The sequence below is a fragment of the Homalodisca vitripennis genome, chromosome 1 (assembly GCF_021130785.1).
Source record: "Homalodisca vitripennis isolate AUS2020 chromosome 1, UT_GWSS_2.1, whole genome shotgun sequence".
NCBI lineage: Eukaryota > Metazoa > Arthropoda > Insecta > Hemiptera > Cicadellidae > Homalodisca > Homalodisca vitripennis.
In genome coordinates, this window is record NC_060207.1 from 153049949 (window position 1) to 153064712 (window position 14764).

Genomic DNA, 14764 nt, shown 5'->3' on the forward strand with positions numbered 1-14764 from the left:
AAAACTTTTAAAGGTAGATGAGTTCACATACTGAATTGTCTATTGATCTTTTTATGCATTCCCGAATTATTTATTTATATATATATATATATATATATATATATATATATATATATATATATATATATATATATATCAAACAAAATATATATATATATATATATATTATATATATATAATCATTATATGTTAATTTAATGTATGATAAGTTTTTAGTACATATTGTTTTTTAATGTATGTTGAGAATTATGAGGAAGGATTGCGGGCATTATACCTGTCATATCACCATGGAAGAAAGGGGCCAGCTCTGTACCAGCCTCTCCAGTCAAAACGGGCAAGGGATAGCATGTCCTTATCTCATTTTAACCCTTTTAAGGCCAATGACCAATTGAGTTGCACTAGTCTCAAAGGCCGGCTCCTGATATTGCTTAGGTACCTTGAAGGCCAGGCTATTTTTGTTCCTTTTTGCATAGTTTTAGTAAATAAGCTGTAACTTCCATATTGCTTAGTAAAAACTGATAATTCTTTTTTTAGTTTATTTGTAAAATTATAGGCTTAGACAGGAAACTATAAGGTTGGTGATAAAAAATAAAATATATTTTTTACATACATGTTTGTATGTAACATTTGTAAGAGTAATTTACTTTTTTTGGTTTTAACACCTCATAAAAAATACAAAAGATTTTTTTGCACCCAACTAACACTTATTTTCTAAAACTACATATTATTTACAACAAACATGCCAATTTTCAAGTGCTTATCAATAATAAAAGTGAAGTAAGCACGAATTATTCAAAATCTGCAACTGCAGCTTATTTGTGAAAATTGTAGAAAAGCTAGTCTTGTCTTCAGTTTATACAAAAAATATCTTTTTTCTTCATACAACTCACAAGAATCCATACAAAATAAACACAAAACACTGTTAGTAATTAAAAAGTTTTAAAATTATTATTATTAGGCATATTTACATTGTTTGGTAAATAAAAAGTTTCTTTAGTAACAAAACTGAACACCGGTACCACTAGCAAGTAAATTGTTTACTAAAGTGTTTTCACTTGTAGGTGATTTGCCTCTCGTTCTTTTGCTCATATTTACACTTAATAGTTCACTGCAAATACTCAGAAATATCTATAACATCGTACACAATTACTGAATTGCATCAACAAATTATAACCACAACAACTTTAACCTATACACCACAACGCCGTTGTAGTAAGACAGACGATTTCATCGAAATGCATAGATGTATAATAATAGAAATGATGCAAGAAACGGCAGTGTTTGCGTTTACTCATGAAGCCCATCTAACCCCAAACAAGAAAATATCATATTTGGTGGCATTTGGAAAGTTTACTGGCCAGAAAAACCGGAAAATAATGGACGGCTACCTATTGTAGCCGTCGGCCGCGAACGCCATTATGATCACGGCTACCTATTGTAGCCGCCGGCCTTCGACGCTATTTTGACGACGGCTACAATAGGTAGCCGTCGGCCTTATAAGGGTTAAATCAAATACTTTTTTTATTTTTATACATTCCATTTTTTTATATTTATAGCAAAATCTACAAATATTACAATTAACATGTTGAGTGCCCAGTCACGCCGACTGGTACAACAGCCAGGCTATATTTAAAGTTATGTATCAGTCGATTGGAGCAACAACTACACAGTTGTAAGGGGATTATTTCAAGCAACTAACATACTCTAGAGGCAAAGTCTTGAACTTTTTCAACTGAACCGAATACCGTTTAGATATAAAAAGTATCACAGTATCTAGTAAATCAACTGCTGGCAACAAAGCTAAATATTGGTTTTTTTGTAATTCCAATCAGCATGGCAGTGTAATTTTCAACTATTTAATTGGGAAATAAAAATCATACAATGAGTGTTCATTAAATTGCAATGTATACGTTTTCATTACAATAAAATACTATGTTAAGCCTACAAGTGAAAAAAAGGGATTGTCTATGTTACACACCTACATAACAAAGTTCTAAATACAAAAATGATAGTAGGTCCTAGCAAGGGATTTTACGATCACGTTTTTAATTCGTAAAATGACATGTCGGCTGACAATTTATGTAAACACATACACGTATATAAACTATTGGAACGAAGTTTGGCACCACAGGGTGAAAGTTTTCAAATTGCCTTGGCACCTCTGTATAAAATGTATAAAAAAGGCCTAAATGTATAAAAACGGCTAAACTAACACTAAGGGCTGACACTTCATGATTTATGTTTTGTATATGCAGACAATTGAAGTATTATACTGGAAAAAGGTTGATTGCAATTTGGAGAAAATGCTCACATCTGCGTATGACAATGCAGTTACAACTCAGAACTTAATCCCTTTAATATTTTTACTGTTTTGATATGTTACCCACGGACAAACCCGATTTTAGGACAAACTAGTTATTGGAGACTAGGATTTCTAGTTTTTTCTCCTGACTGAATTTCCTGAAGAAAGAATCCTTTTCCCTGACCACTACTAGGATAAACTAGTTTATTGGCCCAAAATTATTGATTACAGGCTGAACTGTTTAGGCCTAATAGCGTTAGGATAAACTAGTTCAGCCTGTAGAAATTGTTAGGCCGAACTAGTTTGGCCCTGTAAGCGAACGGATTAAACTAATGTGGGACCGGGTTTTCAAGGTCCAGGCCCAAACCCAAGCAGCCCGGGTGGTGGGGGTTGGAAAGTCTCCGACGTGCACGTCGCATTACATTGTTTTGCTCCTACCGCTCACCTTCCTCTCCAGTCAGTATCCGCTGTGCCTGGAGTGCTGAAATATGAGTGCGATCTTAGTTGTTAATTTGGTTGTTCGTTGTGCTTTACAACACCGTGCTTTGGAGTGTGTGCGTGTGGGATAGTATAGTGGTTATAGTAGCTAAGAGAAGTGGTACAAAGTAACGTATACTATGTAGGTGGGACTATGGAGGACAGATTCTGATTAGTGGTGGCATCATAGCCAGAAAGAATTGGAGGAAGACAGATTCATACTACAGTTTTAGCCAAAGTGAATACGAGCAAATTCAACACATATTCAAACTAATTTGACAAAAGATAAGTACCAAACAACTTATAAAATGAAGTCGAAACTGCTGCGAACAACAGAAAAGAAGGACCCCGTTGCAGCAGAGAGACGCCAGAAACGATTTGGTGGTAAAATTGACATCGGAGGAGTAAAAAAAATTGGTGGCAGCCGTTGAGAGAAACCAAGACATCAAGTACTAATTTGACGTCGTAATATGAACTTTCAAACGATGTTATCGATGCTGCACACTGGAGCTGTTGGATCACGGTGGAGCCGTGATAGAATGCATGCCGAAACGTCAAAGAAATATGCCAATATTACAAAGGAAGGAAATTATCAAGCTTTAATCTGCCAATGTGCCAAGTATGTCCACATAAAAAAAAACAAAAAGAAACGAGGTCTGGTCTCAAAACCCAATTTTAACATTCGGAAAGGAATAGTAGGTGCCAAGTTTGATCTTATCGATTTTTCAGCACTCAAACCAGATAAACCCAATTTAAAGTTTATAATGGTTACCAAGATCATGTATAACAAAAATTTGTTTTTTGCATCGCCATTGCAAAGCAAAAGAGCTGAGGACGTTGCCTACCAACATGAATGATTTCTTTTTTAAACTTTAGGAGCCCCGTGGTATTCTAACCGTTCTGTCCCGCGGCTATAATGGAAGAGAATTTTGTTATATAAAGTTTATTTCTCTGAATAACTACAGTTGTGGCACAGAGTTGAAAATTGTGCATGGTAAACCTCGGCACATCAGCCAAAGTCATGGGCTCAGTTCAGAAAGAGCCAATCAAGACACATCGAATACATGCTCAGCATCTAGATGGCTGATAACAAGACAAGTACAATTAAGTGGTCTGAGGGGTTACGGTATGTACAAATTCATGAAGAACCAGAGCTTTCCATTCTGGTATTAAGCAATCTCCCCTTATAAAGCTTATGTTCGGCATGGATCCATAGAGTCCGGACTTTCTACTTCATCTCATGCCCTCTGAAATTTGTCAAAGATATAAACGATGAGAAGATCCTTAAAAAGGTTATAACAACCATAACCTAACTAACACCGGCAAGTGAAAAAGCTGACGATATCTTAAATGACGAGGGGGGGAAGATGAAAATATGGGTTCAGACCCATCACCTCAGAGCTGAAAATAAAATAAAAAATTCAAGAAAAACCCGCTGCTGAAGTCTAAAGAAATCAAGCACAAAAAAATGAAATCTCACAGTGACAAATCACGTCCACCAGCCAATATTGGAGATAACGTCATTGATAACCCCATCTCCCGATGTGGACCAAAGTCTTACAAGTTGACCTAAGGAATATCAATTGGAGCTTGTTAATTGATAATCACTGATGAAGGGGCTGTACAAAATTGGAACGAAACATGGAATTTCTTTCAAAGACACTCTATTGCAGGTAAGGCATATGTTTAGTTAATATTATGTTAACGTTAACGTTATACGTTATAGTTATGTTAACGTTATCAGTATTCAAAAATGATTTTTTGAACCCCGTGTTGATCGCTCACAATTTTACCCTCATCGTCCAATAATTTTTTACCCGATTCCAACGACCTTGATTACATTTAAACCCAGCCTAAATATAAGTTTTTAACAGTAAAATTACAAATTGTTAAAAGTTTAAGTTTGACTTAATTGTTTATATCAAGAATACAAATTTGCGGACTTTTTTTCAGAACCCAGTATGACCGTGAGTGCCCAAAGAATTCCATCACTGAAAATGAACGTGAATAATGGAGAGCGAGATTTCTTTAAGAAACCGCAAGAGCAACAAAACATTCCATTGTGTAGACGTCAAGAGAATTCTAAATATGTTTCTTGAACAACAACTGCAAAACAAATAGGTGCCTTTGCATAAAAAAAAAAAAAATTGTACTCTGCAATTTCCTAAATGCCATTCCAGTTTGTCACAGTAACCAATAAGTAAATCAATAATACACACGTTTAGTTTTGGTTCCTCAGAATATCGAAATGTAGAATAATTCTATTACCCTTAAACATTTTATGATACTCTAATATAGTTTAAAAACCCCCACCACCCCCCCCCCGCTGCTTTGGGTTTCTCTCTCTCCAATTATCAGACTGTAGAATACGACGGGGCTCCTAAAGTTAAAAAGATATCATTCAGTTGGTAGGCAACTTCCTCAGCTCTTTTTGCTTTGGCAATTGGACAGAAGCAAAGACAAATATTTGTTAAATGATCTTGGTAAGAAACCATCAAAAAACTCCAGTCAAATTGGTTATCTGGTTGGAAGTCTGAAAATCGATAAGATCAACTTGGCACCTACTATTCATTTCCGAATGTAAAATTGGGTTTTGGTGAGCACCATACCTCGTTTCTTTTTGTTTTTATATTTTTACATGTGACATACTTTTGGGCACATTGACAGATAAAGACTTGTATTTCTTCCTTCGTAATATTTGGGCATATTTCCTTCTGACAGTTTCGGCTAAGCATTCTATCACGGCCACCCGTGACCAAATCCCCGTGAGCAGCATCGATAACATCGTACAATTCCATCTACCTGTCAAATAGTACTTGATGTCTTGTGTTATTCTCTCACCGGCTCACCAATTTTTTTACTCCTCCGATGTCAATTACACCAAATCGTTTCAGGCGTCCTCTCTCTGCTGCAACGGGGTCACTTTCCTTATCTTGTGTTTGCAGCAAGTTTCGACTTCCAAATTTATAAGATTGTTGGTACTTATCCTTTTATGTCATACGATGAAAATGTGTTGATTTCTCGTTTTCACTTTGTAAAGACTGTAGTCATGAATCTTTCTCTCCATTCTTTACTGGCTATGCCACACCACTAAAACAGAATCTTCCTCCATAGTCCCATCCTACTAAAGTATACGTTAACTTGGTACACTCTTTTAGCTCACTAACTCTAATTACTCCACACCACGAACACACTCCCAAAGCACGGGTGTAAAGCACAACGAACAACCAAATAACAACTAAGACGCACTCATAATTGCACTCCACGCACAAGCGGATACTGACTGAGAGAGTGATGCGGTAAGGAGCAAACAAATGTAATCGCGACGAGCACGTCGAGACTGCTCCAACCCCCACCACCCCCGGCTGCTTGGTTTTGAGGCCTGACCTTGAACCCGGCCACATTAGTTTATCCGTTCGCTACCAGGCCAAACTAGTTTTTCGGCCTAAACACTATCTACCAGCTGAATCTGAACTTAGTTATATCCTAACGCTGATTAGGCCATAACCAGTTTCAGCTCCTGTAATCAATAAGGCCAAACTAAGTGTTACGTCCTAGTGTGGTCAGGAAAAACTAAGAACATCCTAGCGTCCCAAACTAGTTTAGTCGCTAAAATCGGGTTTGTCCGGTAACATATATATATATATATATAATATATATATATATACACCTGATTAGATTCTAAATAAGCAAATATTATATTTGTCAAGATAATCTAGTGCATTAGTAAGTCAGTGCTATAAATGTAATCAGAAAAAGGCAGAATCATTATTAGATCTTTATTCTGAACCTAATTTTAGTTGAATGGTTAAAGAGTTACCTGCACTTCGAGCAGGAGGGAACGGATCTCTCATGGCACGGATAAAGGCAGAGATCAACACTTTCTGTCTTATTTGAGGATGTAAGTGCTGAGCTATCTTCCCCAAACAGACTGTGGTGTTGGTTCGAATTCCTCCCTGAAACAAACAAAATTACCAGTGCTTAATTTGTGAATTGGTAAAATGCAAAAAATTTGTACTTTTATCAAAAAGCTGACAACCTGTGATAAAGAAGCCATATTGATCAATGTAATATTCAGTCCCCAACTGAAGATGAATATTCACAGAGAGGCTGAAATATTTCAAGAATCTACACATGTTAGCAATGTTTCAATGTGTTCTGAACCTTATATGCCAGTTATGAGACCGACCATGTATATCTAAGAACTAAAGTTACAAGATATATATTTAATTTAATAGCAGTACTCCCAAAAATAAAGCTGTAAGTTGTATTCTTCCAATTTTCTGCATATTCCAACCCAATTTTTTTAAGAGAATGGTCCAAATACCATTATTAGCACTGTAACATACTAACATGAGTGCAACAATTAAACTATTATGAATTGGTTAACACTTTGTACCCTGGGCCCTTAAATACATGTTTTGGCGTGGCTCCCTGGGGGTTTTATGCTTTAAAAAAAATTCGGTGTTATTACAGTAATTATGTTATAAACTCATAATATATATATCTTTTTAAAGATAGAGATACATACTTTTTTAAATGTATACAAATATAAAGTTTATTTTAAAAATAAAATTATTACATAATATTGAATGTTATGTAAAAAATACAAAACAGTTTTTGCTAATTAGCTTGTTAGTTCAGGTACTTCGCCTTAGAGTGGTAATTTTTAAAGCACAATGGTCTGAATCAAATACAGAATCTCGCAAATTTTCGTTTAGATTGTTCATAAAATCAATATTTGGTCCCAGGTGTGTATCAAAATCATCGTCACTTTCCGACTCGCAGTCAAACAAAAGATCGCGAATTGCATCACTTTTGATTTCATCACCCATATTATTTAAAGTCGAAAATAATAAGTAAATAATATAAAAGAAAATCAACGGAAAGTCGAGAAGAAAGAACAAAGCGAGTGTAAATACAAAACAAAACACACGGATAAACTCACATTGCTTGCATTTGCCTTTACTTCATTCAGTAAGAAACTAAATTTCTGATTATTTACAAACAGTTAAATTCACATTTATAATACATTATGATAACATTTGCTTCAGTATTTGTCGGCAAGATTTGTAGAAAACTTAGTAAGACATCACTAAGACTCACAACAACACTCAACGTGAAACACTACAAAGCAAACTGACAGTACCGACGATCAGCCGCAGCGCCTACGATCAGCTGTCTAGACTCGCTTGTAGTACAACGATAAATATATGTATTTTATTACTAAAACGTGACCCAGGGATCTCAAAACGAACAAATACAAACTTAGACAACCAATGAACATAATCAAAATGTTTGAATCAAAAAATAAGATGACTGAGCTAAATAATACAATTAAATAACACGACCCGAGCTATACTTGGGCGCCGGTAGCAGGCGCTGCTGACGCGGCCCGACCTATACTCGGGCTCAGGGTACAAAAACTTAATTACAAGCTTTTATGGCTTTCTGACATAATAGTACTTAGAAGAAATTTGCTTGAAAATAAATTACATTTATATTTCTTCCACAATTAAAATAAATTAAAATTGTGGAAGAAATAAAAATGTTTTTATACTAAAACTTGGTGACATCCATCAAGAATACAAAGCAGAAAATGAAGAAATTTATGTCAAAATGCACTTACTTGTTCATCCTTAGACTGTAGTCTGGAGAAATGCCTAAGAACCTCCACGTTTAGATTATTGTAGTTCAGTTTTGAGGCCAAATGGATTATTGACTGGAAAGCAAACACAGTATTAGTTGTTTGAATACCAAAGCATCAGATTAGTTTGACTTTATGGTTATACAATTATATTTTTTCCTTGTACCTTTTGTCCATTTTATCTCCAATGATGACTCATATATTTTTCATTTTATAGAATAAAAATATCCACATTTCTAAATGAACCCTCTGAGAACCACTTTTTCTTCGTGATAGAAAAAGCGGTTTCAACACTCTTTTATTTTTGGCACATCTTTGATATTTCGTTAATAAAGGAGATATTAGAGTTCCGGCTGTTGACATTTCTGCGGTTATTTATACTTGTACATACAAAATAAAATTAGACATGGGTTGATTCCAATAGTTTATACCTTAATATTTAGAGGTCAACAATTCTTGATGCTGTGGCTCTTTTCACTTGAATTCTATACCAATATTTTCAAAGTATTTAATTCAAAAATAATGAGTAAAATTAACAGAAGTTTTTAAAATACATTTTGAAAGTCAATATTTCACAATATCACAATAATTAGTTATGTGTTGATGCTGAGTCCTAAATCTTAAAATAACAGTTAACAAAAGATGATCAGCATTACAGAAATCAGTGATGGGGGAATCCGAAACTTTTAAATCTGAAATTTTGAATCTCACAAAAATTGATTCCTATCAATCTGATTCTCTAATTTCGAATCTATTAGCTATTTTAGTCCAAATATGTTATAAAAAAAAATCATCACCAATTATTGATTAATGAATCATGAGCATTGGTGCGGTCATTTTTAAGTCAATTTCCATAAACTTCACAAAGTTGGTGATACATTTTAATTGGTTTATGGTTTTTTGCCCACAAAAACCTTATCACTAAACGCACCTCACAAGAGGTGGGATTTTCAATTGCAGCACTAATTTTAATTAATTACAGTGAGAAAAGTAAAAGAGCTAGAGACTGTGCATGACTACAGCTCTCGATACATACTGAATACCAGAGTGTTTTGACACCAAGATGGGAGCTGTAACCCCGCCCACTGCTGTACCATTCAAAAACATATTTTACTTTCTGAATAGTTCATGTATACATAAACCAATACAACAGAGTATCAAAGGACCTGACAGAATGTAACAAAAGAGATAACTTATATACGGACAGACAGACAGATAGACTGCCCCATGACATTTTGACCTAAAAATCAGTAGGGTTCCTTGAACCCAGAAGAACCTATAAACCAAATTTAAAGTCTCTAAGGCCTTATGTCAAGATTTATTGTACAGACTGACATAAGAACTTGCCCTTTGACATTTTGATCCCAATTTCAATAGTGATCTACCTTGAACCAAAAGGCACCCATGTACCGTGTACTCAGATTATGTTGTTACTCTGAATGTACTCAGAAACTGTTACATGTCTCAAAAGGAATTATCAATAATTGGTTAAAGTAATGAAGAAAGACTTTTCAGATACTCAAAATTACTATAATTTAGATACCTTAACTGTTTGTTCTCGAATGGTTGGGTTGGTATCCATGAAACCATTGGCCACCTGAGGGAAGATCTGATCATTCACAGTGCTTGGTTGTAGGTGATCTAAAAATAACAAAACAATATTATTAGGTTTGAATTATTAGGGCTAAAAGTCAAGATTATTTCCTATCAATTAGAAAAATATTAGTCAATATGTAAACAGACTATCCTAGTGTTATTACTTATTCTATGTAAAAACAACATAAAGTAGTTTCTATTCTACAGAATATTCTTAATCATTCTACTAATTCACCTCAAACTTCACCAAACACATCAAGCCGCATTTTAAAAGTAACAAAAATATGTTTTTCATTATAGCAAATTGTACTGATATTTATTTTTTCCCAAAAAATAGTATTGATTTTGACTGGCCTTGGACAATGTGCAGTAGTGTACTTGTTATTTGGAGAAGTGGGGCTAATGAAAGCCATCGCCAAATTTGTGAAGTTCATGGGAAAGAAGAGAAAGCAGCGTGAGGTGGAGTACTGATTTTTAAAATGGTCACACCAATATTTAGGAAAAGGATCGCTGTGGTCGGCTAACCTAGTTACTGAAGACTTGTTGATAAAAATAAATGAAATTTGTGAAAATTGCTGTTTCACAATCAATGAACTTCCATAACATGTATCCCAAATTTTATGAAGTTTAATTAATGAAATTATTGTGGAGAAGCTTGGCCACCACAATTTTGTGCCAAGTGGGTTCCAAAAATCCTTTACAGAAGACCACATAAACAAAGTCTTGTTGCATCACTGGATTACCTTAAAGGTAAACATGGTAATGAACATGGTGATAACACGGATTATAATTTAAGGCGTAAAGGCAGTCTAAAGACTGGTGACTCACCCACTTCACAAAAGAAACCAACAAAATGTTTCCAAACTTTGGCAACCAAAATATTATGGCAACACTTTTCTAGGACAATAAGGTTGTGATTCTGGTTATTTCCTTTGACAAGGCTTGACAATCGATTCAGAAAGGTATTATGAAACACTGCAGAAACAGAGGACTATAGAAAACAAGCATCAGCGAAAAATTAGCTCCAGAAACAGTGTGTGATAGAAAACAAGCATCAGAGAAAAATTTGCTCAACAACTTTTTTTTTCCTCAGAACGATGTATGCCTACATATAGCCAATCGGTACTGACAGTTCTTGGATAATTTTGGATGGGAGATGTTTATCATACTGCACATAGCCCAGAGTACTACCTCTTTCTCACGATGGAAGCAGTCCTTCAATAGTGACACAACTTCCAGTGGGTAAGAATTCAGGTAGTGCATTTCTTCCAAACTGGAATTGAAAAACTTGCCACACTATGATAAATGCCTCAATTTGAATGGGGATTGCTTGAAAAATTGCCTAAGAATTTATATATAATGTATAAATGTATATAATACATTTTTTATTTCAAAATGTCAATTTCTGGACAGGCGTTGTGTGTGTGTGTGTGTGTGTGTGTGTGTGTGTGCGCGCGCGTGCGTGCGTGCTGCGTGTGTGCGTGCGTGCGTGCGTGCGTGCGTGCGTGCGTGCGTGCGTGCGTGCGTGCGTGTGTGTGTGTGTGTGTGTGTGTGTGTGTGCTCTTTTTTGGATCTAACTTAACTGACATACAAGAATACAAGAATGGCTACTTAAGAGAGTTCATCCACGGGTTGGATAAATCTGGGAACAGTAAAACTATTGTCAACAACAACCACTTTACTTTAAACTATTTAACCTGATGTCTTGAGACGTTTGTTCTCAGTTGAGTAATGATGTCTCAAAACGTCCCAATACAATGTGTTTTCTAATTATATCTATTGTGTATTTTGTACCTATTACTGTTCCTTATATGCTATAACTGCCCTCTAGTAATCACCATATTTACTTCTATCATAGTTATTTGAATCAACACCTCTCATATAGCTATCTCGTGGTTGCTCCATGAACTATTTTGTCTATTCATGCCGCTTACTAAATCCATTTCTATTGAAACTTTTATGGGTACTTTATTGTCATATGCAAACTGTAATGTAGTATCATTTTAAGTGATTATTAGTTTATATCTTTATTTATTGGCAATTATGCTGATCGAAGTGCTGCTATACATGATCGCAGTTTGATTTTGAACGATCATGGTGCTATTAACCCTCCATCAGGCGCTTAAAAGTAGAAACACCATCAGGCGCTCACGGAGGTTTCTTCCAGGTTAGCGAATAATGGATATCATAGTCGTTTAAACTGTTTTTATTTGTTTAAATATTCATACAGATTTAATTACAATGTAATATATTCAGTTTTAGAAATTAAATAAAAATTACTCTCTTATGTAATGAATTTTCCAAATAAGAAATTCAAAATCTTAAAAAATGATATTGTATAATAACAACATGATTTATTTTAAGGAATAATGCAATTAATTGTAAAAATGTTTAACCTACTGTAATAATATATGGAAATTAACTTAGTTTTTAACTTCTTACAAAAACAACTTACTTCAATTCTTGGGATATTATACAATTGTAATGTCAATTATTACTCAAAAATCAAAATTTATTCTTTACTAAAAATATTTTTAAACACTACACAAAGTTTCAAAACATTTTCCTTCTGGTTCTTATAACGACAATGTTCACTCCATAAACAGTACTGAAATGTTCCCTAGCACACGGGTACTGTACTGACAAGTCTCTCGTCTTCATTCTCCATTTCACAAAATTCAAATAACATATATTATAAAACTTAAAAAGAAACCATCACAGGTCACACATTTAGGCGCACACGGATTATTAGGCTACTCCATAAAAACTAAACACTATAAGGCGCTCACGGAGATTTCGTCCAAGCACTACAAACACAACATCGGGCGCTCACGGAGGAATCGTCCAGTCTCGCACGGAAGTAGACCTCATACTGACAGATTTTGACAAAGATAAGCGGGAAGCTATTGTTTCGCTTCCCCGAAAGATGCTCGTGAAGTACACTGCGGGAAACGACTGCCAACATCAGAAAAGTAGTACTATTTTTAATAATAAAAAATACACGGAGGAAAACTCCGTTTAGCGCCCGATGTAGGGTTAACAAAGATGATCTGCTACACGACAACTATGGTAATGTTATCGCATCATATACACATCTTTTGGTTCAGAAAGTGACTCTAGTGATGATTTCGAAGAAAACATGTTGAATGTCATAAATTCATCTTTGATGAACCCATTAATTCATGAGTCACCTTACACAACTAATGACACTGAGATTACATACAATGATATTTGTTATATAATAGATGAAGTAGCAGAAGATTTACCAAATAAAACTCGAGTTTGTCCTATTTGTAAATGGTACCATGATGGAGACTTTCAGCCTAATCCGAGTAACAACTTTGAGTCTTCTTTGATTTTCACGGTATTTATTGGAAAGAAATCTTTTATCCCATGAAATACTTGATTTTAATTTTGTTTCTCTCAAAGCGGTAGAAACAAATAAATACCATGAGGGAGGATTGTAAAAACACTCTGAACTGAATAATTAGACTCAAATGTGTGCAGGTGAAATGTATTTTATTGCCTTAACCCTTCTCACAGCTCACTGTAAAGTATACAGTGACAAAATATTAGTCTACTAGCCTCCTCATAGAAACTCCAATATTTTCTAAAACCTATTCACAAGATCGATATCTCTTGCTGTGCCACTTGCTAGATTTGTAATGACACAGGCAAAGAGAAGTTGTACGAAATTCGAACCATAATTGAAACATTGAGAAGGAAATTCAGCACCGTTCTTTTCCCCAACCAAAATTTAGTTATGGGTATTTGTAATCAAAACTTTTTTGTGGCTGCAAAATGGACAATTTTCTTAATTTTATTGTGTACATAGGACTAACATGACGATAAAAAACAATGACGATTTGGGTGAAGGCGAAGTAACAGCTAAAGTAACGAAAACTTTGATGAGACCATAGTTGAATAGTAGAAAGCGTATATGGACAATTGGTATTCTAGCCCTCTAGTATTTGCTTGGCTCAAACTCACAAGAAAAATATCCCATGCTAACTCAAGAAAATTAAAAAAGATGAAGTTGCATTACGTCACACAGATAATTTTGAAGTGGTGTAATAAGCATCCAATCACCGTCTTGTCAATTATAGTCATAGATGGTATCTGTTGACACTAGATGTCATAAACATATGACTAAACCTGAATGTGTGTTGAACGACAACGCAAACGTGGGCTTGTGGGTAAAAGTTACATGATGGTATCGTATAATTACTTGGAAAAAACTGTCAAATGCAACCAAAAATCTTTTTTCACTTTTCGGATCAGTGAACTGAATGCTTATTATTTATACTGTGAATTATGTAAAACGTAAGAACCCTATTGCAAAAGTGCACTTCTTAAGAGTTTAGGCTGTCTCTTACATGGAAAATTTTAGAGTCACAGATATAGCACCAAGAAAAACTCCGATGGACAGCATATATACATATTTCCAAAGATAGGTAGTTTTTTAATACTAATCCTTTATTCTCAAAACTCAATTGGCAAAAATTTGATTCCTCACTACTAATTTCTAGTTGGTTATCGCGGTGCATACAAATGTGTTGTGTTGTTAATGAACAAAGCAACACAGTGCAGCTGAGGCAGTGCAACTTTTGTTACAGCACTAATAAAATATAAACCGTCATAGAATAAAAACAACTTAAGAAAGTAAAAAAAACTGTAACACAAGATAATACGCAATCTGACCCAATAGAAACAATTGCATTACAAAGATGCATTTTTATGAT

At 34.7% G+C, this 14764-nt stretch overlaps 1 protein-coding gene across 1 annotated transcript in view; it reads right to left on the reverse strand.

Annotated features, from left to right (window-relative positions):
- Positions 1-14764, reverse strand: part of LOC124374020 (N-terminal kinase-like protein) — a 49588-nt gene that overhangs the window by 12140 nt on the left and 22684 nt on the right. Inside the window, exons 8-10 of the mRNA XM_046832326.1 lie at positions 9970-10067; positions 8409-8501; positions 6600-6735 (exon numbers count right to left, since the gene is read on the reverse strand). Coding sequence (XP_046688282.1) covers positions 6600-6735; positions 8409-8501; positions 9970-10067 — 327 coding nt within the window. The remainder of the gene's footprint in view (positions 1-6599; positions 6736-8408; positions 8502-9969; positions 10068-14764) is intronic.